General features: G+C 48.6%; 1 protein-coding gene across 2 annotated transcripts in view; it reads right to left on the bottom strand.

Moving 5' to 3' along the window:
* Positions 1 to 11,868: 11,868 nt before the first annotated feature.
* The window catches only part of LOC138489299 (zinc finger protein 436-like), a 148,067-nt gene continuing 133,573 nt past the window's right edge, over positions 11,869 to 26,362 (bottom strand). For both annotated transcript variants that reach the window (XM_069616999.1, XM_069616998.1), the window contains exon 2: positions 11,869 to 13,934. In XM_069616999.1, the coding sequence (XP_069473100.1) occupies positions 13,053 to 13,931 (879 nt within the window). In that variant the 5' untranslated portion in view covers positions 13,932 to 13,934 and the 3' untranslated portion in view covers positions 11,869 to 13,052. The remainder of the gene's footprint in view (positions 13,935 to 26,362) is intronic.

Raw genomic sequence — 26,362 nt, 5'->3', positions numbered from 1 at the left:
ATGGCATTTCTTCAGCCATCCCATGCTCACTCTGGCCCAGTCCTGCATCACACACATGTTTAGGGTGTCACAGTCTGTGTGGGTCACAGTCCTCCCCCTGTTTCAGGCCCACTGACTCTGTCCAACTGGTCTAGTGGCTTCTGCACACATGGGTGTACTACTGAGGGTTCGTCATGTGTCCTGCTTACTGTCCCATCATCATCTGTGTGTTGTCAGTTGACTCAGGTGATGCCATTGATGCTAGTCAACACTGTCTGCCAATACACAGGTCTCTGGTCACCCTTTTGCTACCATGCAAGGCATCCCTGCATTTTCAGTCACGGGGGGGGGGGGGATTTGCTTGTAGCCATGCAACCCATTGCATGCACATTGCACGTGATGCCTGAACTTGCCCTTGGATTGCCTTCACATTTTTTGATACACATCATGAAGTACTTGTTTATGTAGATAGTGAGTGACGTACACATGTTCTGCACTGCATCAACCCACTTCTGAGCCGTGTAACACCGTTCTACATGCTTACTCACTGAAGCAATGTCAAATTGACCAGGCATGCATGGCAGGTGCTCTTTTGTGTGTGACATGTCTGCTTCATGTGTTGGCTGTCTGTGTGATGTCTATCTGTGTGTGTGTGTTATGTGCTTCTAACATGTGAACTAATGTTTTTTTCTCTCCACTTTTCAGATGATGACGCAATGGAGCCAGAGGATGGTGTTGTCATGCCAGGCACAGGGTTGTTATCACAACCACAACCTGGCACAAGTGGGGGTTGTGGGGTGGTAGACCACGAGAACCCACATGTGCTACAGACCATCTTGTCTTTGGCTGGCAATGAGTCCAGCCCAGATGACCACTCTGACGTCCATGTCGAGTTGGAGGTGCATCAGGTCCATACGTCAGGGGTGAGTGATTCTGATGTGGACCCTCCTCTGTCCGCGACACCTGCACTGAGGGGCCAGACAGTGGTGGGACCTCTTCCTGTGGTGGATCGGGACGCAGGGTCACCCTCCACACCAGTCTCTGATGTGCCTGGGACATCACGTCGATGGGGGCATGTAGTCGTGCAACCGCGGGCAGTGCCAACCCAACGAGGACGGCCGGTCCCTGGGTCCTGCAGGTGTCAAGCCCAGCAACGCGGTGGCCGCCTGCCACGGAGGTATACTGAGTGGGAGCAAGACATGACTGCCAATTCAGAACGGCAGGGGGCAGCACTTGATAACATCGCTGTGAGCATGGAACATGTGGCCCAATCCGTGCTCCCCCCGGCTAGGCAGGTGCTTCTCCAGCAGCAGGCGGCGCAGTCCACGGCCCGCTCGCTCAGGCTGGGCATGGCGGCCTCAGACAGGGCCCAGCAGGCTGAAATGTTGTCTTTGCATCAAGCAATTGCTGCTCACGCAGAGGCACACATTGAGGCCCCTTGGGCTGAGTATGAGTCCCTCAAATCCACTCTGAGTGTCCTCTTGATGTCCCAGTGCGGTCAGAGGAGAGGTTTTAGCAGCTTGAGAGTACCATCTTGGCTGAGCTACGTGCTTGCCGGGAGGTGCATCAGTTGTCCAGCCAGGCCACGCAGGAAGAACTCCATGTTACACATGTTACCTTGCAAGAGGAAGCACGTGTATCACGGGAGGTTCTGCATGCAGACCTACGTGTCATCGCCGCACAGAACCAGGCTCACCCGTCTGGCAGACTTGCTGCCGACGAGGGGCAAGCTGCGGCTAGGCGTGGCCAGGCTCCTGTGCCACGTCCTCCTTTTCAGGATGAGCCAGACTCGGACGACGAGATATCTCCCACACAGGTCGTGTCGTGCAGGCGTTGATCCCATGGAGGTATTTTTTTTTTGTCTCAACATCATCGCATGTGGGTGTTGTGGTGGACCCTGTACCTCCCCCCTTCCTGGATCCCCCCCGGGTCGTATGTGGCCATTTTTGATTTTTGCTTTTAGTTTAGTTAGTTAATATTAACTATTTGATAGTTATTTTAATTAGATTATGTAGGTTTTTCATTGTTAGTTTAATTAGTTAATATAGTTTAATATTGTTTGTCTGTTGTGCATTCATGTGACGGTGTGGTGCTTTGTGGCTTTTGAAAGCATCCACTGTCTGTTCCAGCTGGGCCCTTCAAGCTTGTCTCGTGTATGTGTTTGCAGCTTGGGGTCCTGACTCACATAGGCCACTCCTGCTTCCCTTATCCATGGGCTCGCTAGGATGGTTCGGTGTAACAAGATTTTACACAAGGGCTTTGGACTTTCTTCATAAGTGTGGCCTGTCTGCTGCTGTACTACTTGTGTTAACACCCCAAGTGGGGATTGGTTGCGTTTTGTCCACCCCATGTCTGTAATCAATTTGGATGAGTACGTGATTGATGTCTCCATTAATTGATGTGGATTGTGATGTATGTTATTTTCTTGCCTGTATATGTGCTTGATGCACTTCATGCTGTAGACAGTAGCCTGCACCCTTGGCCTGTCAAAGTGACACTGATGGTGGGAGGAGTTTGGATGTAGGTCTGTAACATGGCCCAGTGACAGGAAGATGAGCCTCCAGACTAGCTTTGCCAGCAGACACAGGGACGAGTAATCCAGAAAACTGGCCATGTTCGGTGGTGCAGACGTGTGGATGTGTGCGCAAGCAGAAGCACAGGGCTTCTGCTCAGACGTCCAACAGAAGCAGAAGTGTTTCCAGGAGCTCCAGGCAAGGTGAGCAGCACAAGGGCCCACACTGCAGCCAACCTTCCACCTGGCCACTTGCACATGCATGCCAAGTAGCACCAGTGCTGGGGAGCTGGAGAAGCACAAAAGTACAACTAACATGCGTTGAGGGCCAAATGCCAAGTGGCTTTACAAGTTGTCAGGGGCACACGCAGGGGCCATCAAACATATCCTCAAGTACCCCCTGCTCCATTGAAGCAGAGTTATTAGGGCAGTAGCGTTCTTAGCCAGAAACTGATACAGCGCACAGGGACACCCAGCGAGGCACAGACTCGTAGGCAGTGCATGTCATTTGCATGTGCAAATTGCCACGTGCACTACCTATTGAAATCTGCGGTTGCCAGAACACAACTTGTACTGAAGTTGCACCTCGCTATACGCATCTAGCAGCTCACCCAGGGACCATTGTATCATGTGTGATTCTTGACGCATTGGTCTTCCATTTCCTGTGCGCCCACATGCGCCTGCCTTACTGCATTGACAGTGTATGAACCATCAAGGGGCCAAGCTAACTTATGGGTACAAAGCAGCCGACAGGGGTGTTGGTTTGTGGAAAAGTCACTTACTTTGGGGCATGGATGGTGTTGTGTGTGTGTGTTGTAAACACACATTCAGATTAGTAACTCACGCTCTCTTTGCAGCATTGAACTGCTCCTGTTACCGGATCTGGGAGTGCGCAGGCAGGAGGCCAGCAATCACCCCAGAGATTAGTGTCTCTTTGGCTTGCATTTGACTCATTTGGTACAATGTGCATGATGAACATGTTTTCTCTAATTGAGTATGTGTTTTTGTGAATAGTTGTATTTTGCCTACTTTCCCTTGCAAATCCACCTCCCCTCTCCTGCCCCTCCTTCCTGTTATCCTGAATACCAATGCCTGTCCAAACCATATATCCCTGACCCTCCTTCCCCGCCGGGGTCTCAGAGGCCTGTGTAAGTTTGACCTTGCAGGCGCCCAGACCACGGAGGGGGGTGGTTGGTTTGTGCCACTCCTGCGCCTGGACACCGGAGCTGTGACACTACCCATCAGTTGTTGCATCCTCATTGTATGTTATGTACCGTAAATGGTACCCATCCTGTTGGACCATTGTTGAACTGAAATGGTACCCATCCTGTTGGAGCATTGTTGAACTGTGCTACCTTGGTTGTTCTATCATTGTGCTTGTACATGTGCTTTGACATTTCCTGCTACTTCAAGTCATCTACTGGAGACTCTTCCAGGGTTTTTTGGTGACTACATGCTTTTTCCCTGGTTTGTGGGTTTGGCTCCTTGGAGTTCTCTGCGATTTGGTATTTTTACCAGTCAAGGTGGCCTCTGAGGGGACCCTATTTACACGCAAGCTGGAACATGTAGACCAAGGGGTAGGGTGATCCTGTAGCCAGGTAGACTTGAAGGAAGAAGGCTACATACCCCAGAGACAGTTATTCAGAAGGTCACTGTGATGTGTAAATGAGGGAGGCCCTTTTGTTGTTGGACAGTTGGCTTGGGCTACGGTGTTTTGGGCACTCTGACATTGTAATTGTGGGGTACTATGTACATGTGTTGTGCTGGTCAATGCCTGTTCCTGTGATGTCTTTACTTTTCAGGTGTCAGGGGATTGGTGTGGTTTGACATGCTGGGGTGTTCACATGGGCAATGTTCACATGTGATGTGTACATGACCCTGAGGGTCACTTGATTTCGCATGCATATATTGAGTGCATGTCCCTAATGACACACACGGTTGCACAATGATCCACCACACGTACAACCACCCTTCCATGGCCACAGGTGCACACAGATTGCATTCTCAGGCCCGCTGTGTCCCTGCAGCACATGATCTATTACCATTTGGGTATCCTGTACATGCGTCATTTGGTTATTGATTTGATTTGTCATTTTCATGTGATGCTCAAAGTGTACCTGCAACACAATGGCTGCTCAATGTGCTGTGTGCTGAGCAGTGTGTTGCAGGAGACACACACAGCACACGGGTTCGGGAGTCGGGAATTTGCCATGCCCACTGTGCATGTGAACAGGCATTCAGTGTTGTGTTCATGCTACGACTGGTGGAAAGCATTTGTATCTGACTTTGTATGTGTGGGAGGTTGTTGGTCAGTAATTTCATCTGATTCCATGTCAGGCATCATTGTCTCGTGCGTGTGGCAGACAAGGGTGATGTGGTTTGGGAGGGTTTGGGTGACATACCAGGGATTGTGATGGCCTGTTTTGCAGGGGGGTGTGATACACACCTTGCATGTGTTCCTTTTGGTCACACAGGATTGGTTATGTTTAAGTAGCTAGGGATGCACTTCCATGGCAACATTCTCAGGGTGGTAAGGTTGTGACAGTTGACTGTCTCTTTGTCATCATCGATTGTCACCTGGTATGTGCCAGGCCTGTGTGCACTCCGCAGGGGTGGGAGTTTAGGTAAAGAATGTGGCCACAAGCTGGGTCCGGGCTGCCTCGCCACGTGCCCTGTCGCCTCCCATGGGCAGCGCCTGTGCCTGTGGTTGGGGATGTGGGGGCACTGCCATGTCCACCGGTACCTTCCGCCGTGTTGCAACATTGTGCAGGACACGGTGTCCCACGTGTCCCTGTGGTGTCCCACGATCAGTGCTGCGACAAATAGGGGCATTCATCGTAGCTGTATATACTTTGTTGTTTGCACACACTTTTATACTGTGCGCGGGGACACTTCTGCCTGCCTTCGTGTGGCGGACGTGTTGACGCCTATGCGCTTCTTTTGCCATGTGCGGGTTTCCCGTATTCGAATCCATGAATATGTGTTGTTCGCGTTCCGTGTATTTCCCTGCAGTACTTCCCCAGTTACGCCTTCTTTTTCACGTGTTGTTCCCCATTCCGCGTGTTACGCCCCTTGTCACGTCCCCTTTTTGGTGTGTGCGCGGACATTGTGCGCTTTCCCTGTGCGCATCGCACAGGGCGTTTGGTATGTTGCAATGACGTGTGCGCCCATGTGCGCCACGCACGGGTTTGGTGCACATCCCGAGGAAAACGCGCGCAGGGACTTCCATGAATCGCATGCGTGCGCATGTTTTTTCATGCTTGCGCCAAGATTTTTGGCGCACGTTTGTTCCATGAATCGCCACCTTAACAAAGTGGAGGCTAGAATACACCATTGTCCAACACCCTAATCAACAGAAAAGTGGTTAGTGCATTACTGCGTCAGTATCCACGCAATTTCGGATTTCAAGTGCGACAACTAGTTCATTATTTTTCTTCATGCAATTCTCGACAAACCAGGACTTCCTCTTCAGTTGGATTGAGGAAACTGCTTTATGATTTTTGGTAAAAAAGGGAGCAATACCAGAGGTGACCCTTTCATATGTACACCATATGGCACCAGAATCTGGATGTTGAGTGTTAGAAATATGTAAAAAAAAGAAATGGGGAGGAGACTCCCAAATCAAATCCTCCTTAAGAAGGAACATTTTAGGTAAGGGTTCTCTGTAGGTTTAGATCTCCCACAGTTAACAACATTGTTTTGTCTAATGTATCACACACCCAAGTGGCTACCAAGTTATATAATGTGCTCATACCATTTAAGCCATAGGGTCTGTTACTGTTATAGATGTTGAATAGCAAAAATGTATCAACTCCTGGGATGTCAATAAACAGACCTTGTATATCTGGAGCACCTGTAGCGATACATTTTATGTGGGCATTCAATTTTACACTAACCCACATACATAGCCCCCTGTTTGGCGATCCTATCTTATGAGAGGGACATACTGCGGCACTGTGAAACACATATAACCCTCCAAATATAGAGGGCTATAGGTCCATGTTTCCTGGAAACATATTGAGTCTAAAGATCTAATGAACACAACCCAATCGAGGTCGTCCAGATGTTTGTGTTGGCCAGCTGTGTTCCAAGACACCAGACTTAGCTCCTGCATAAGTTCCCTCTCTTGTGTTAATTCAATAGTATTACAAAAAACTGGCAAACAGGGAAGGGAATGTCAAGCACTGATTCATACGATGTTGAAGGGTATCGGTTCTGGGTTGGGCAAGCGGGAAAGAAATGCCAAACACCGATTCATACAATGCAGAAGGGCATCGGATCTGGGTTGGGCAAGCGGGGAGGCGGATGCCAAATTCCAACTCATACGATGTTGACGGGTATCGGTTCTGGGTTGGGCAAGGGTTGGTAGCAGCTTCTGCATGGATTAAATCAACTGGGGATCGACCTCTCCTCTCAATGTGGAGGCCTGCTGGAGGAATAGTGCAGAGGTCAATTGATAGGAGCCCCTATGCAAGTTCCTCATTACAGAAGGTAATTGTAATATAATATTGGCTACCTTCTCCTTGGGCGTGAAAATACCTAGCTTCAATAGTATCTTCTCTCAGTGTTTCTGATGGCGTATCCAATAGATATATTTATTGATAAGATTGTCTTTCCCCTCGTGTTATCCTGATAATGATTTTGGTTCATTAGTCACGTATAATACTAATCCTCTATGGTTATAATCAGGAGGTGTTGATAGGTGTGTATGGGCCTCATTACGAGTTTGGAGGTAGCATGCCGTTTATAGCGGCATGGCTGCCTCCAAACTCTGGTTCGGGTCCCGCAAAAGGGTACTTACCGGGCCATTCCGACCTCGGAGGGCCCGGTAATTCCCTTTCGCGGGACCCGGACCATCGCCATTCCCATTTGATCCCCCATAGGGCTCAATGGGAATGGAGAGGATGCTAACAACGGGTCCGTTAATGACGGGCCCGTTGTTAGCATCCTGTTCTGCTAGCGGGTCCCGCTCTGCACATCTGGTCTGACCAGGCGTACAGAGCAGGACCCGCTGCAGAACCCTTACCGGCACCGTTCATTCCGTGGCCGTCACATTTGTAACGAGGCCCTATATTTTCTAAACTTGGTATACAATCTCCCCTGGGCCGATAACCATTCCCCACGACACTATGAAGAGCATCATCAGAGGTTTTGGGGCCTTTTACCACTTAATTTTTAGGTGGCACATGGCCCATGTTTGGGGATGAATGGCTTTTAATATGATTTTCAATCCCCTGGAAAATGGGATTCCGTTAGCATCAGGCATTTGATTAGTTAGCGGGAAATGAGTAGACACAGCGATCCTAGGTGGTGGCCTACCCACAGGTGCAATCATCAAAGTAGTTAGGTTTTTCAGATGTTGCTTGACTATGCCAGCAGGGATCGCACAAAACTGTAATCCAACCCCCAGGCTATGTGACGGGGAGGTCCCCCTTCACTGCCCGGGGCTTGGATTACCTTCAATTTCACGTCGGCGTGCATGACGCACGCCGTCATGAAATTGAAAGTAAATTCACAGCGGCAACCATTTTCGGCTGCCACGGTGAAGAGAGAAGGTAAGAGCCCTTCTCCCTCTCCCTCGATCTCCAGCTGTATTTCAAGCTGGATATCGAGGCAGGCATCATTGGAAAGGGGAGATTCTCCCCTTTCCAGCGATACCTTGTGTGACAGCATTGCTGGTCACAGATCGGGCGCAGAACTCGACCCGTGGCCAGCAATGGCCACTGGATCAACCAGGGATCTGTTTTGGGAGCGGGGGAAGGGGGGCTGCTTGCTAGGTAAGCGGCACCCTCTCTCCCAAGCCCTCAAAGCATGGCGCCACAGCGCTGGAGCCCCCTGGGGGCAGTGATCATCTGGCCCCAGGGGTGAAGATAAAAATAAAAAAGTGGAGGTGGAGGTGGGAGGGGGTTTGGGGCCCTGGGGCCCACTAGCCACCAGGGATATTGGAAAAAGTGGTGTCCTTGGAAAGGGGAGATTCTCCCCTTTCCAACGACACCATGTATGACGCATTGCTGGTCACGGATCGGCGCAGAACGCTCGATCCGTGACCAGCAACCCACGGGATCACCAGGGAATACGTTTGTGATGTGGGGTAGGGGGGCTGCTTACAGTAAGCAGCCATCTCCACCCCTGGCCCCCAAAGCATGGGGGCACATATCTGATAAACCCTGGGGGCAGATGGCTGATCATCTGCCCCCAGGGAAGGGGGCAAAATAAAACAAAAAAAGACAAACAAAATCATGGGGGTTGGGGGTGCCTGGGAATTGTTTGCCCCCCTGAAAGGATGGTGGCCCTCCCACACCAAGTGGAAAGGGGGGCCACCCCTTGTGGCCCTCCCTGGGGACAGATTTATGCCCCCAGGCAGGAATACATGAAGTGGCCTCCCATCCAATCGGTGCTCCCAAAGGATGGGGCCTGCAGGTTAGGGCCCCCCTGGGGGCAGATGGCTGATCATCTGCCCCCAGGGAAGGGGCAAAATGAAGAAAATAAATGAAAGAAAAAACAAATACTAAAAGGGAATTTTGGGTGGGAGTGGGGGGGCACTAGCCATCAGGGATTTATTTTAGAGAAAATGGGGGTAGCCCTCTCCCCCTCACCCCGAGGGGAAATGGGGGCACCACTTGTAGCCCTCCCTCGGGGCAGATATCTGCTCCTAGGAAGGGGCATCTGACCCCAGGGAAGGCTGCATGAGATGCCCCCCTGTTATCTGCCCCCAGGGAGGGCTGAAGGAGATGCCCCCCCTGCATTTGGTGTGGGGGGTAGAGGGTCACCCCCCATTCCATTAGAAAATTACCTGGCGATTTAGGGTGCACCTCAGCCCGCCTAAAGTGTAGTGTACCATTTTCCATTTTTTCTTTGCCTTGGCACACAGGGGCCCATTGGTGTGTGCCAATCTGGCCCGAGGGTGCCCAAGCCTTACTGCCCCACCCACCGGGGGGCCTGTCCCACACATTTTTGGTGGCCCTCCCCCCCTCCACCCCAAATGGAGGGGGGGGTGTACCTCACGCAGCCATTTTTAGGAGGCCCAGGGAGGCCTGCATGAGGTGCCTCCGAAACCCATTTGGGGTTAGGGGGGAGAGGGCCATCAAAAAGTGTGGGACAGACCCCCCAGTGGGTGGGGCAGTAAGGGTTGGGCCCCCTAGGGCCAGATTGGCACATCAGTGTGCCCCTCTGTGCCAAGGCAAGTTTTGTAAACAAAGAAAAAAATGGAAAATGGTGGAACGCATTTTAGGGGGGGCTGTGGTGCACCCCAAAGGGACGGGGAATTTTCTAATGGGATGGGGCGTTGACCCCCCCACCCGCAATGGAGTGGGTGCCATGTCATGCAGCCCTCCCTGGGACCAGATGTCTGCTCCTAGGAAGGGACGCCTGAGCCCAGGGAGGAGTGCAGAACAGCCCCCCTTATCTGCCCCGGGGGAGGGCTACAAGAGATGCGCCGCCCCTACAATTGGGGTGGGGGTGGAGAGGTGCACCCCCCTTCTATTAGAAAATTCCCCAGCGGTGTAAGGGGGCCCCTCAGCCCCTGCTAAAGGGCAGCCTGCCATTTTGAATTATTTTCTTTGTTTACGAAACTAGCCTTGGCTCAGAGGGGCACATTGGTGTGCCAATCTGGCCCCCGGGGTGCCCAAACCTTACTGCCCCAACCACTGCATGGCCTGTCCCACAATTTCTGGGGGCCCTCGCCCCCCCCCACCCCAAATGGAGGGGGGTGTACCTCATGCAGCCGTTTTAGGAGGCCCAGGGAGGCCTGCATGAGGTGCCCCCGCCACCCATTTGGGGTGTGGGGGGAGAGGACCCCCAAAAATGGTGGGACAGGCCCCCCAGTTGACGGGGCAGTAAGGTTTGGGCACCCCAGGGACAGATTGGCACACCAATGTGCCCCCCTGCGCCAAGGGGAGTTGGGTTACCAAAGGAAAAATGGGGGGAACGCATTTTAGGGGGGGCTGTGGGTCACCCCAAAGGGACGGGGAATTTTCTAATGGGATGGGGCGTTGACCCCCCCACCCGCAATGGAGTGGGTGCCATGCCATGCAGCCCTCCCTGGGACCAGATATCTGCTCCTAGGAAGGGACGCCTGAGCCCAGGGAGGAGTGCAGGACAGGCCCCCCCCCCCAGGGAGGGCTACATTTTGCTGGTGTGACCGTCGGTAAAATGTTTTTTGTTTTATTTACAGCTTTTTCTACTGTCAGTGGGGTGGGTCAGACTGGGGCTGGATTGTTGGTGGTGTGGGTGGGAATGAGCCGTCTGGGCAGATATGTTGGTGGGCTGGGACAAAATTGCATGGGCAGGCCACAAATTGCCCCCCATCCCAGCAGAACATTGGTGTTTCCCTGGGAGCGGATCCCTCCCTTGTGGGTTGCCCATCTGCAAGCCCAAGCTCCACCTCTGGCTGTGCTACGTTACAGATGTCACTGCCGAGGAGGAATGGCGATCCTGCTGGGGCTCCCTGGAGCTGCTGCTGTTCTTAGGGGACAGAACACCCACATGGTACATGGATGTCCAAGGCCAGGGACATAACCTCCAACCGTCCTGGAATTGCGGCTGGGCTGCATTACAGCTTTTCCCTTCGGGGAGGTATTGGCACACTGCCGAGACTCCCTGGTGGGGAGAAGCTGTAACGCAGGGCAGCCAGGGCTCCAGCAAAGTCGGTGGTAATATCCCTGGCCTTGGGCACCCTTCTCCAATGTGGGTAATACATTTTGGGCCGATTTGCGTAGGTCAGACCTCTGTGGATTCCCACGGTTGTCCTCTTTTGGGAAATGCATGGGGTTCCCTGTTTTCATTGCCGGCTTCGACACCCTAGGCCTAAATCTGTAGGTTGCCCACATTAACAAAATGTGCTGTGCGGAAAGGCTTGGGATTACCAGTGGGTTACCCTTTTCCTTTTGCGCTCCCGGTAGGTGCACCCACACGTGAGGTACCGTTTTCAGTCGGGGGAACGTAGCGGAGCATTGCTTTTCTCAAAATTCATAGAAGCCATTGCCGTACCAAGCCAACCATGTCCACCACAGACCTTTTTTTCAGTCATTTTCCCGCTTTTCCCCCAATCTATGGCATTTTTCCCTACCTAGTTGTTGGCCGACCTACGCAAATCATCCCTTCCGAAACTTGGAATTTTGTCTACTTTTCAGAAATGTATGCCTTTCTGTACTCCAATTCGGCTTTCCTACCCTTTTCTTCCATTCCGTCCATGAATGTCCAATTGGCAAAAATGGCCAAAATCGCCTACCTCTCACAAAACGGTTGATAACCACATCAAAATATTATTTTTTTCGTTTCCACTCAATCTGTTCTTGAAAGCCAGAAAATTGGGGAATTCAGCACAGCAAACCATTTGTTCCTAGCTCTTACAAGGAAAAAAACACAGGCTTCTTTGTACATCATTTTATTGGCATTTTCTGAAAAAACACAACATTTTCGCCCTTTTTGCTTATTTTCTCTCACCCCCCCCCCACAGCAACCTAGGATTCCTGGGTGGCGTTACGACCGCCTCCACGTGGGAAAAAAGGGGCCACATTTGGCTGAGATATCTCATGTAACAAAAAAGTTACAAGGCATTGAATGGCGACATAGCGAAATCACCAAAAAAGGCCTTGGCACTGGGGGGAAAACCCATGGCAGTTAAAGGGTTAAAAGTCAGTTGGGATTGATGGGCAGGTTTTAGATCACACCATAAATCTGTAGCTGGGTCAAGATGGCAAGAAAAATAGCTTTAAAAAATAAATGCACTTTTGAGTACTTTGAAAGTTAGTTGTCCAAAGAGCCTGTATCAAGCGAAGTCAGGCAGCAAAGCAGGGGCTGTATAGGAAACATACAGACTCACAGCCCTTTGCATAGTGCCGTGGACTGCCTCACCCTTGTCCTCTGGTTTTGCTGAGGGCTTGATATCCAGCATCTTTTTGAGCAGGGTGGGCCGGCCCAACAGAACAGCAAAGTGTCAGGACAGGGACCTGTGGAGGCGACAGACTTCCTTACCCCTGTGTCCGGCTTCACCAAGGGCTCAATATCCAGCTTCTATTGGGGCACAGTGGGCGGGGCCAACAGAACAGGAAAGCAGCAATACAGGATGCTGTTGAGGTGGAGGACTCCCACAGTCTGCCTTGTCCTTGCCCTCAGTCTTCAGCGAGGGCTCGATATCCGGCGTCTACATTTCTGAAGCAGTTGGCCAACCCGCTTAGCTATCTCACTGAGAATGGTGCATGAGCCATGCAGGTTATAGGTAGACCTTTGCTGTGGGTGCTTAACTTATTTAACCTCTATAGCATGCAACATTCAACCAGGAGAGTGCAGCAGGGCTGCTTATGCAGGACTTCCAAGATGCCCAAAAGATTAGATAATGATTAGGAAATGGATCAGTGGTTGGAAAGGAATTCCACTTTTTGGCCCCTATATCACCTTCAGCCTCAGATGGGCCACTTGTGGAACTGTTAGGAATGTACACAATATCTCTTGATTATATTTTAAATAAATAATGTACAATTGTAATGGAAGTCCTTGTCCAACATAAACATGGCTTTTAATTATATGAATGAAGATCCTCTCGCTCTGTACACTAGTACGGTCAGTCTCTAGTATGGCGCCTTCTATGCCTATAAAGATGTGAACTATGAGTGAAGCATTTATCACACTCTGTACACTGGTAGGGTTTCTCTCCTGTGTGGGATCTCTTATGAGCCATCAGGTTTGATGCACGGTTAAAGTGCTTACCACATTCTGTACACCCATAGGGCTTCTCCCCTGCATGGATCCTGTGATGCTTGACAAGAGCCGTGCTAGAAGTGAAGCTTTTCACACACTCTGAGCACTGGTATGGTCGCTCCCCAGTATGGATCCTTTGATGCTTCCTCAGGGTGGAGGGGGCACTGAAGCTTTTCTTGCACTCTGTGCATTGATAGGGCTTCTCTCCAGTATGAATTCTCTGATGCTGCCGCAGATATGAGCTCTGAGTGAAGCGTTTCACACACTCTGAGCACTGGTATGGCCGCTCCCCAGTATGGTTCCTCTGATGATTGACCAGATCCGTGCTATAAGTGAAGCTTTTCGCACACTCTGAGCAGTGGTATGGTCGCTCCCCAGTATGGATCCTCTGATGCTTCTTTAGATTTGAGCCCCGAGTGAAGCTTTTCTCACACTCTGTACACTGGTATGGCCGCTCGCCAGTATGGGTCCTCTGATGCCGCTGCAGATGTGAGCTGGAAAAGTAGCTTTTCTCACACTCCGAGCACTGGTATGGCCGCTCCCCAGTATGGATCCTCTGATGCCGCTGCAGATGTGAGCACCGAGTGAAGCTTTTCTCACACTCCGAGCAATTAAAAGGCTTTGGCCCTGTGTGTGTTCTCAGATGTCTTCTCAGGTGTGATGCCCATTTAAAGTGCTCATTGCATTCTGTGCACTCGTAGGACTTCTGCCCAGAATGCATCCGCTGATGATGGCTGCTCATGCTCTGTTGAAAGAAGCAGAGATACTGTTTACTATTTTATGTCATCGTACAGCCCAAAAATCAATAGATCAACCACAGTTGTTAATCCTTGTTTTATACCCCGCTCACAAACTCACTGGGTGACCCCGTGAGAAGCCACACTTGTGAGCCTACACCAATCAGGAGAGAGACATGGAAAAAAAGTACTTGTTGGGAGAATCCTACACAGACTTACATGTACAATATTCAGTACAAATCTAGTCGTATTTGCCCCCCATACATGAACAGATGAGACCTGATTGATTGGTTGTTTATTTATATAGCGCCTATACACAATGGGCCTCATTATAAGGCTTGCGCTCCAGTAATGAAGGGGGCTGGTACGGGAACGGCCCCCTTCATTATGGGAGCGCCGATTACAAGCTTCCCATCGCGGGACCCGGAAAGCACGCCTGGTAAAACCAGGCGTGCTTTCCGGGTCCCGCGAGGGGAAGAGGGAGGCAATAACGGGCCAGATGTAATCTGCCCATTATTACCTCCCTCCCCATTCCCATTGAGCCCTATGGGGGCTCAAATGGGAATGGGGATGGGTTCCTGCAAGGAGGACTTACCGGGTCCTCCAATGTCGGAGTAACCCGGTAAGTCCCCAATCCAGGAACCCGGTAATGGAGCCCGGAACGGAGGCAGCCATGGAGCTAATAGCTCCATGTCTACCTCCATTCTCGTAATGAGGCCCAATGTGTTTCAAAGCGCTTCAAGGCAGGATGGGAACAAGGGAGAAAGTCTTTGATACATAAAGAATGAGAAATTAACTGTCATACACGGTCTAGCGACATTTCTGACAGTGCAAGATCTTTTGACAATAAAAAGGAGGGGAGGGGGGAAGGAAGGAGACTGAGACAGACAAGCGGCTACCTTACTAGACCTGACGACAAATGTGGTAGTGCCAGAATTTAACAAGAGGTGGGGGGGAACAGGGAAAAGGAGAAGAACAAAATAAGCAACTGTCGTAATAGGCCTGATGGCATTTCAGATCATACTGGAGGGGGAGAGGGAGGAAAGCAAATGCGGGAGGAGGGGCGGAGACAAACAGGCTCCTAAGGTGACAATTCTGATAGGGTAAGTGCTGAGGATGGAAACAAAGAAGGGAAAGGAGAGAGAAGGGGACATCAGGAGGGAGACAGACATATCAAGCAAGTGGCACGGGGCGAGATAAAGCAGGCAAGTGTGCAGGCGACCGGTGGGGTTAGAGAAAAAGGATAGGACAGAAGATGATTGCAACTAAGCTAAATGCATCAACACACAGCCAAATCAGAAACAAGCTAAATGCACCTGGGCATGAATTTCACTTTCACTGTTTGATGCAGTATTTTTCTAAAAGAAGACATTCACTGGGGAACAATAGAATTTGCTATCGACTATGGGACTATATTCCATCCAGAGGTTCTAAGGGGAAGCTGATAGACAATGAAAGCGGAGCTCGAGTTTATGATGCCATTAGGTACCGGGAGATGGAATATACCCCATGAACGATAGCTGCCCAAACATAATATTATGTCGTCTATGCAGTGACATATTTAGGATTTAAGCTGCCCTGGCCCAACAAAGTGCTTGCGCCCCTGCTTTACTCCACCCCATTTACCAGACTCTGCCTCTTCACAAGACTCCTCTCGCTTCAGCCCTAATTACCTTAAAAGATATAGGGCCTCATTCCGAGTTGGGCGGTAAGGGATTACCAGCACCGTAAAGGAGACCAGTGCCGGTAATCCCTTACCGGCCAATTCCGAGGTCCCTTAGCGGGAACCGTAAGGAACGTGTGGTCTGACCACACATCCCTAACGGGTCCTGCTAAATGACCAGGGCACTAATAACGGGCTTGCTAGTCGCGAGCCCGTTATTAGCGCCCTCCCCATTCCCATTGAGCCCTGTGGGGGCTCAATGGGAATGGGGAATGGTTTGTTCAATGGGGATTTACCGGCCCCTCCAGGGTCGGAATGGACTGGTAAGTCCCCATTGAACAACACAGGAGTCGGACACGGTATGGGAGGCAGCCATGGTGCTAAGAGCACCATGGCTACCTCCAATCTCGGAATGACCCCCATAGAAGGACAACACTAAACCAACGTCACAAATCTTAATCCATGGGGAGTTTACTGGAACCACTGGCGCAGTATCTGGACACGGCTATTCAACCTTTGATTCGAGAGAGTCCTACATATGTTAGAGATACCACTGACTTTCATAGCGGCCATGGGGAGTTTACTGGAACCACTGGCGCAGAATCAGGACACAGTTATTCAACCTTTGATTCCAGAGAGTCCTACATATGTTAGAGATGCTACGGACGTTCATAACGGCCATGGGGAGTTTACTGGAACCACTGGCGCAGAATCAGGACACAGCTATTCAACCTTTGATTCCAGCGAATCCTACATATGTTAGAGATACTACAGACTTTCAAAGCAGCCATGGGGAGTTTACTGGAACCACTGGCGCAGTATCAGGACACAGCTATTCAACCTTTGATTCCAGAGAGTCCTACATATGTTAGAGATACTACTGACTTTCATAGCAGCCATGGGGAGTATAATGGAACCACTGGTGCAGTATCAGGACACGGCTATTCAACCGTTGATTCAAGAGAGTCCTACATATGTTAGAGATACTACTGACTTTCATAGCGGCCATGGGGAGTTTACTCGAACAACTGGCGCAGTATCTGGACACAGTTACTCGACCTTTGATTCGAGAGAGTCCTACATATTTTAGAGATACTACTGACTTTCATAGCGGCCATGGGGAGTTTACTCGAACCACTCGCGCAGTATCTGGACACGGCTATTCAACCTTTGATTCGAGAGAGTCCTACATATGTTAGAGATACTACTGACTTTCATAGCGGCCAAGGGGAGTTTACTAGAACCACTGGCACAGTATCTGGACACAGCTATTCAACCTTTGATTCCAGAGAGTCCTACATAAATTAGAGATGCTACGGACGTTCATAGCGGTCATGGGGATTTTACTGGAACCACTGGCGCAGAATCAGGACACAGCTTTTCAACATTTGATTCGAGAGAGTCCTACATATGTTAGAGATACAACTGACTTTCGTAGCGGCCATGGGGAGTTTACTCGGACAACTGGCACAGTATCTGGACACAGCTATTCAACCTTTGATTCCAGAGAGTCCTACATATGTTAGAGATGCTACTGACTTTCATAGTGGCCATGGGGAGTTTGTTGGAACCACTGCGCAGTATCAGGGCACAGCTATTCAACCTTTGATTCCAGAGAATCCTACATATGTTAGAGATACTACAGATTTTCATAGCGGCCATGGGGAGTTTACTGGAACCACTGGCGCAGTATCTGGACACAGCTATTCAACCGTTGATACAAGAGAGTCCTACATATGTTAGAGATACTACTGACTTTCATAGCGGCCATGGGGAGTTTACTGGAACCACTGGTGCAGTATCTGGTCACAGCTATTCAAACTTTGATTCGATAGAGTCCTACATATGTTAGAGATACTACTGACTTTCATAGCGTCCATGGGGAGTTCACTGAAACCACTGGCGAGTATCTGGAAACAGCTATTCAACCTTTGATTCCAGAGAGTCCGACATATGTTAGAGATACTACTGACTTTCATAGCGGCCATGGGGAGTTTACTGGAACCACTGGCGCAGTATCTGGCCACGGCTATTCAACCTTTGATTCGAGAGAGTCCTACATATGTTAGAGATACTACTGACTTTCATAGCGGCCATGGGGAGTTTACTGGAACCAGGTGCAGTATCTGGACACAGCTATTCAACCTTTGATTAGAGAGTCCTACATATGTTAGAAACACTACTGACTTTCATAGCGGCCATGGGGAGTTTACTGGAACCAGGCGCAGTATCTGGACACGGCTATTCAACCTTTGATTCCAGAGAGTCCTACATATGTCAGAGATACCGACTTTCATAGAGGCCATTAGGGGTTTACTCGAACAACTTGCGCAGTATCTGGACACAGCTGTTCAACCTATGATTCCAGAGAGTCCTACATATGTTAGAGATAGTACTGACTTTCATAGCGACTGTAGGGAGTCTACTGGAACCACTGGCGCAGTATCTGGATACAGCTATTCAACCTTTGATTCCAGAGAGTCCTACATATGTTAGAGATGCTACTGACTTTCATAGCGGCCATGGGGAGTTTAATGCAACCACTGGTGCAGTATCAGGACACGGCTATTCAACCGTTGATTCAAGAGAGTCCTACATATGTTAGAGATACTACGGACTTTCATAGCGGCCATGGGAAGTTTACTGGAACCACTGGCGCAGTATCTGGACACAGCTATTCAACCTTTGATTCCAGAGAGTCTTACATATGTTAGAGATACTACTGACTTTCATAGCGGCCATGGGGGGTTTATTCGAACAACTGGCGCGGTGTCTGGACACAGCTATTCAACCTTTAATTCTAGAGAGTCCTACATATGTTAGAGATGCTACTGACTTTCATAGTGGCCATGGGGAGTTTAACCACTGGCGCAGTATCAGGGCACAGCTATTCAACGTTTGATTCCAGAGAATCCTACATATGTTAGAGATACTACTGACTTTCATAGTGGCCATGGAGAGGTTACTGGAACCACTGGCGCAGTATCAGGGCATAGCTATTCAACCTTTGATTCCAGAGAATCCTACATATGTTAGAGATACTTCTGACTTTCATAGTGGCCATGGGGAGTTTCCTGGAACCACTGGCGCAGTATCTGGACACAGCTATTCAACCTTTGATTCGAGAGAGTCCTACTTATGTTAGAGATACTACTGACTTTCATAGCGGCCATGGGGAGTTTACTGGAACCACTGGCGCAGAATCAGGACACAGTTATTCAACCTTTGATTCAAGAGAGTCCTACATATGTTAGAGATACTACTGACTTTCAAAGCGGCGATGGGGAGTTTACTGGAACCACTGGCGCAGTATCTGGACACAGCTATTCAACCTTTGATTCCAGAGAGTCCTACATATGTTAGAGATACTACTGGCTTTCAAAGCGGCCATGGGGAGTTTACTGGAACCACTGGCGCAGTATCACGACACAGCTATTCACCCTTTGATTCCAGAGAGTCCTACATATGTTAGAGATACTACTGGCTTTCAAAGCGGCCATGGGGAGTTTACTGGAACCACTGGCGCAGTATCACGACACAGCTATTCACCCTTTGATTCCAGAGAGTCCTACATATGTTAGAGATACTACTGGCTTTCAAAGCGGCCATGGGGAGTTTACTGGAACCACTGGCGCAGTATCTGGACACAGCTATTCAACCTTTGATTCCAGAGAGTCCTACATATGTTAAGAGATACTACTGACATTCATAGCAGCCATGGGGAGTTCACTGGAACCACTGGTGCAGTATCTGGACACAGCTATTGAACCTTTGATTCGAGAGAGTCCTACATATGGTAGAGATACTACTGACTTTCTCAGTGGCCATGGGAAGTTTACTGGAACCACTGACGCAGTATCTGGACACAGCTATTCAACCTTTGATTCGAGAGAGTCCTACATATGTTAGAGATACTACTGACTTTCATAGCGGCCATGGGGGGTTTATTGGAACAACTGGCGCAGTATCTGGACACAGCTATTCAACCTTTGATTCCAGAGAGTCCTACATTTGTTAGAGATACTACTGACTTTCATAGCGGCTATGGAGAGTTTACTGGAAACACTGGTGCAGTATCAGAACACAGCTATTCAACCTTTGATTCGAGAGAGTCCTACATATGTTAGAGATACTACTGACTTTCATAGTGGCCATGGGGTGTTTACTCGAACCACTGGCGCAGTATCTGGACACGGCTATTCAACCTTTGATTCGAGAGAGTCCTACATATGTTAGAGATACAACTGACTTTCATAGCGGCCATGGGGAATTTACTGGAACCACTGGCACATTATCTGGACACAGCTATTCAACCTTTGATTCGAGAGAATCCTACATATGTTATAGATACTACTGACTTTCATAGCGGCCATGGGGAGTTTACTGGAACCACTGGTGCAGTATAATGACACAGCTATTCAACCTTTGATTCGAGAGAGTCCAACATATGTTAGTGATACTACTGACTTTCATAGCGGCCATAGGGAGTTTACTGGAACCACTGGCACAGTATCTGGACACAGCTATTCAACCTTTGATTCGAGAGAGTCCTACATATGTTAGAGATACTACTGACTTTCATAGCGGCCATGGGGAGTTTAGTGGAACAACTGGCGCAGTATCAGGACACAGCTATTCAACCTTTGATTCCAGAGACTCCTACATATATTAGAGATACTACTGACTTTCATAGCGGCCATGGGGAGTTTACTGGAACCAGGTGCAGTATCTGGACACAGCTATTCAACCTTTGATTAGAGAGTCCTACATATGTTAGAAACACTACTGACTTTCATAGCGGCCATGGGGAGTTTACTGGAACCAGGCGCAGTATCTGGACACGGCTATTCAACCTTTGATTCCAGAGAGTCCTACATATGTCAGAGATACCGACTTTCATAGAGGCCATTAGGGGTTTACTCGAACAACTTGCGCAGTATCTGGACACAGCTGTTCAACCTTTGATTCCAGAGAGTCCTACATATGTCAGAGATACCGACTTTCATAGAGGCCATTAGGGGTTTACTCGAACAACTTGCGCAGTATCTGGACACAGCTGTTCAACCTTTGATTCCAGAGAGTCCTACATATGTTAGAGATACTACTGACTTTCATAGCGACTGTAGGGAGTCTACTGGAACCACTGGCGCAGTATCTGGACACAGCTATTCAACCTTTGATTCCAGAGAGTCCTACATATGTTCGAGATACTACTGACTTTCATAGTGGCCATGGGGGGTTTATTCGAACAACTGGCGCGGTGTCTGGACACAGCTATTCAACCTTTAATTCTAGAGAGTCCTACATATGTTAGAGATGCTACTGACTTTCATAGTGGCCATGGGGAGTTTAACCACTGGCGCAGTATCAGGGCACAGCTATTCAACGTTTGATTCCAGAGAATCCTACATATGTTAGAGATACTACTGACTTTCATAGTGGCCATGGAGAGGTTACTGGAACCACTGGCGCAGTATCAGGGCATAGCTATTCAACCTTTGATTCCAGAGAATCCTACATATGTTAGAGATACTTCTGACTTTCATAGTGGCCATGGGGAGTTTACTGGAACCACTGGCACAGTATCAGGACAAGGCTATTCAACCTTTGATTCGAGAGAGTCCTACATATGTTAGAGATACTACTGACTTTCATAGCGGCCATGGGGAGTTTCCTGGAACCACTGACGCAGTATCACGACACAGCTATTCACCCTTTGATTCCAGAGAGTCCTACATATGTTAGAGATACTACTGGCTTTCAAAGCGGCCATGGGGAGTTTACTGGAACCACTGGCGCAGTATCTGGACACAGCTATTCAACCTTTGATTCCAGAGAGTCCTACATATGTTAAGAGATACTACTGACATTCATAGCAGCCATGGGGAGTTCACTGGAACCACTGGTGCAGTATCTGGACACAGCTATTGAACCTTTGATTCGAGAGAGTCCTACATATGGTAGAGATACTACTGACTTTCTCAGTGGCCATGGGAAGTTTACTGGAACCACTGACGCAGTATCTGGACACAGCTATTCAACCTTTGATTCGAGAGAGTCCTACATATGTTAGAGATACTACTGACTTTCATAGCGGCCATGGGGGGTTTATTGGAACAACTGGCGCAGTATCTGGACACAGCTATTCAACCTTTGATTCCAGAGAGTCCTACATTTGTTAGAGATACTACTGACTTTCATAGCGGCTATGGAGAGTTTACTGGAAACACTGGTGCAGTATCAGAACACAGCTATTCAACCTTTGATTCGAGAGAGTCCTACATATGTTAGAGATACTACTGACTTTCATAGTGGCCATGGGGTGTTTACTCGAACCACTGGCGCAGTATCTGGACACGGCTATTCAACCTTTGATTCGAGAGAGTCCTACATATGTTAGAGATACAACTGACTTTCATAGCGGCCATGGGGAATTTACTGGAACCACTGGCACATTATCTGGACACAGCTATTCAACCTTTGATTCGAGAGAATCCTACATATGTTATAGATACTACTGACTTTCATAGCGGCCATGGGGAGTTTACTGGAACCACTGGTGCAGTATAATGACACAGTTATTCAACCTTTGATTCGAGAGAGTCCAACATATGTTAGTGATACTACTGACTTTCATAGCGGCCATAGGGAGTTTACTGGAACCACTGGCACAGTATCTGGACACAGCTATTCAACCTTTGATTCGAGAGAGTCCTACATATGTTAGAGATACTACTGACTTTCATAGCGGCCATGGGGAGTTTAGTGGAACAACTGGCGCAGTATCAGGACACAGCTATTCAACCTTTGATTCCAGAGACTCCTACATATATTAGAGATACTACTGACTTTCATAGCGGCCATGGGGAGTTTACTGGAACCAGGTGCAGTATCTGGACACAGCTATTCAACCTTTGATTAGAGAGTCCTACATATGTTAGAAACACTACTGACTTTCATAGCGGCCATGGGGAGTTTACTGGAACCAGGCGCAGTATCTGGACACGGCTATTCAACCTTTGATTCCAGAGAGTCCTACATATGTCAGAGATACCGACTTTCATAGAGGCCATTAGGGGTTTACTCGAACAACTTGCGCAGTATCTGGACACAGCTGTTCAACCTTTGATTCCAGAGAGTCCTACATATGTCAGAGATACCGACTTTCATAGAGGCCATTAGGGGTTTACTCGAACAACTTGCGCAGTATCTGGACACAGCTGTTCAACCTTTGATTCCAGAGAGTCCTACATATGTTAGAGATACTACTGACTTTCATAGCGACTGTAGGGAGTCTACTGGAACCACTGGCGCAGTATCTGGACACAGCTATTCAACCTTTGATTCCAGAGAGTCCTACATATGTTCGAGATACTACTGACTTTCATAGTGGCCATGGGGGGTTTATTCGAACAACTGGCGCGGTGTCTGGACACAGCTATTCAACCTTTAATTCTAGAGAGTCCTACATATGTTAGAGATGCTACTGACTTTCATAGTGGCCATGGGGAGTTTAACCACTGGCGCAGTATCAGGGCACAGCTATTCAACGTTTGATTCCAGAGAATCCTACATATGTTAGAGATACTACTGACTTTCATAGTGGCCATGGAGAGGTTACTGGAACCACTGGCGCAGTATCAGGGCATAGCTATTCAACCTTTGATTCCAGAGAATCCTACATATGTTAGAGATACTTCTGACTTTCATAGTGGCCATGGGGAGTTTACTGGAACCACTGGCACAGTATCAGGACAAGGCTATTCAACCTTTGATTCGAGAGAATCCTACATATGTTAGAGATACTACTGACTTTCATAGCGGCCATGGGGAGTTTCCTGGAACCACTGACGCAGTATCTGGACACAGCTATTCAACCTTTGATTCGAGAGAGTCCTACTTATGTTAGAGATACTACTGACTTTCATAGCGGCCATGGGGAGTTTACTGGAACCACTGGCGCAGAATCAGGACACAGTTATTCAACCTTTGATTCAAGAGAGTCCTACATATGTTAGAGATACTACTGACTTTCATAGCGGCGATGGGGAGTTTACTGGAACCACTGGCGCAGTATCTGGACACAGCTATTCAACCTTTGATTCCAGAGAGTCCTACATATGTTAGAGATACTACTGACTTTCATAGCGGCCATGGGGAGTTTGCTGGAACCACTGGCGCAGTATCTGGACACAGCTATTCAACCTTTGATTCCAGAGAGTCCTACATATGTTAGAGATACTACTGACTTTCATAGCGGCCATGGGGAGTTTGCTGGAACCACTGGCGCAGTATCTGGACACAGCTATTCAACCTTTGATTCCAGAGAGTCCTACATATGTTAGAGATACTACTGGCTTTCAAAGCGGCCATGGGGAGTTTACTGGAACCACTGCCGCAGTATCTGGACACAGCTATTCACCCTTTGATTCCAGAGAGTCCTATATATGTTAGAGATACTAATGACTTTCATAGCGGGCATGGGGAGTTTACTCGAACCACTGGCGCAGTATCTGGACACAGCTATTCAACCTTTGATTCCAGAGAGTCCTACATATGTTAGAGATACTACTGACATTCATAGCAGCCATGGGGAGTTCACTGGAACCACTGACGCAGTAGCTGGACACAGCTATTCAACCTTTGATTCGAGAGAGTCCTACATATGTTAGAGACACTACTGACTTTCATAGCGGCCATGGGGAGTTTACTGGAACCACTGGTGCAGTATAATGACACAGCTATTCAACCTTTGATTCGAGAGAGTTCTACATATGTTAGAGATACTACTGACTTTCATAGCGGCCATGGGGGGTTTATTGGAACAACTGGCGCAGTATCTGGACACTGCTATTCAACCTTTGATTCCAGAGAGTCCTACATATGTTAGAGATACTACTGACTTTCATAGCGGCCATGGGGGGTTTATTTGAACCACTGGCGCAGTATCTGGACACTTCTATTCAACCTTTGATTCCAGAGAGTCCTACCTATGTTAGAGATACTACTGACTTTCATAGCGGCCATGGGGCGTTTACTCGAACCACTGGCGCAGTATCTGGACACGGCTATTCAACCTTTGATTCGAGAGAGTCCTACATATGTTAGAGATACAACTGACTTTCATAGCGGCCATGGGGAATTTACTGGAACCACTGGCACATTATCTGGACACAGCTATTCAACCTTTGATTCGAGAGAATCCTACATATGTTATAGATACTACTGACTTTCATAGCGGCCATGGGGAGTTTACTGGAACCACTGGTGCAGTATAATGACACAGCTATTCAACCTTTGATTCGAGAGAGTCCAACATATGTTAGTGATACTACTGACTTTCATAGCGGCCATAGGGAGTTTACTGGAACCACTGGCACAGTATCTGGACACAGCTATTCAACCTTTGATTCGAGAGAGTCCTACATATGTTAGAGATACTACTGACTTTCATAGCGGCCATGGGGAGTTTAGTGGAACAACTGGCGCAGTATCAGGACACAGCTATTCAACCTTTGATTCGAGAGAGTCCTACATATGTTAGAGATACTACTGACTTTCATAGTGGCCATGGGGGGTTTATTCGAACAACTGGCGCGGTGTCTGGATACAGCTATTCAACCTTTAATTCTAGAGAGTCCTACATATGTTAGAGATGCTACTGACTTTCATAGTGGCCATGGGGAGTTTAACCACTGGCGCAGAATCAGGGCACAGCTATTCAACGTTTGATTCCAGAGAATCCTACATATGTTAGAGATACTACTGACTTTCATAGTGGCCATGGAGAGGTTACTGGAACCACTGGCGCAGTATCAGGGCATAGCTATTCAACCTTTGATTCCAGAGAATCCTATATATGTTAGAGATACTACTGACTTTCATAGCGGCCATGGGGAGTTTACTGGAACCACTGGTGCAGTATAATGACACAGCTATTCAACCTTTGATTCGAGAGAGTCCAACATATGTTAGTGATACTACTGACTTTCATAGCGGCCATAGGGAGTTTACTGGAACCACTGGCACAGTATCTGGACACAGCTATTCAACCTTTGATTCGAGAGAGTCCTACATATGTTAGAGATACTACTGACTTTCATAGCGGCCATGGGGAGTTTAGTGGAACAACTGGCGCAGTATCAGGACACAGCTATTCAACCTTTGATTCCAGAGACTCCTACATATATTAGAGATACTACTGACTTTCATAGCGGCCATGGGGAGTTTACTGGAACCAGGTGCAGTATCTGGACACAGCTATTCAACCTTTGATTAGAGAGTCCTACATATGTTAGAAACACTACTGACTTTCATAGCGGCCATGGGGAGTTTACTGGAACCAGGCGCAGTATCTGGACACGGCTATTCAACCTTTGATTCCAGAGAGTCCTACATATGTCAGAGATACCGACTTTCATAGAGGCCATTAGGGGTTTACTCGAACAACTTGCGCAGTATCTGGACACAGCTGTTCAACCTTTGATTCCAGAGAGTCCTACATATGTCAGAGATACCGACTTTCATAGAGGCCATTAGGGGTTTACTCGAACAACTTGCGCAGTATCTGGACACAGCTGTTCAACCTTTGATTCCAGAGAGTCCTACATATGTTAGAGATACTACTGACTTTCATAGCGACTGTAGGGAGTCTACTGGAACCACTGGCGCAGTATCTGGACACAGCTATTCAACCTTTGATTCCAGAGAGTCCTACATATGTTAGAGATACTACTGACTTTCATAGTGGCCATGGGGGGTTTATTCGAACAA

The sequence above is a fragment of the Ambystoma mexicanum genome, chromosome 9, assembly GCF_040938575.1.
Source record: "Ambystoma mexicanum isolate Mex_15411 chromosome 9, UKY_AmexF1_1, whole genome shotgun sequence".
NCBI classification, from domain to species: domain Eukaryota; kingdom Metazoa; phylum Chordata; class Amphibia; order Caudata; family Ambystomatidae; genus Ambystoma; species Ambystoma mexicanum.
This window is presented reverse-complemented; position numbering and strand designations above follow the sequence as displayed.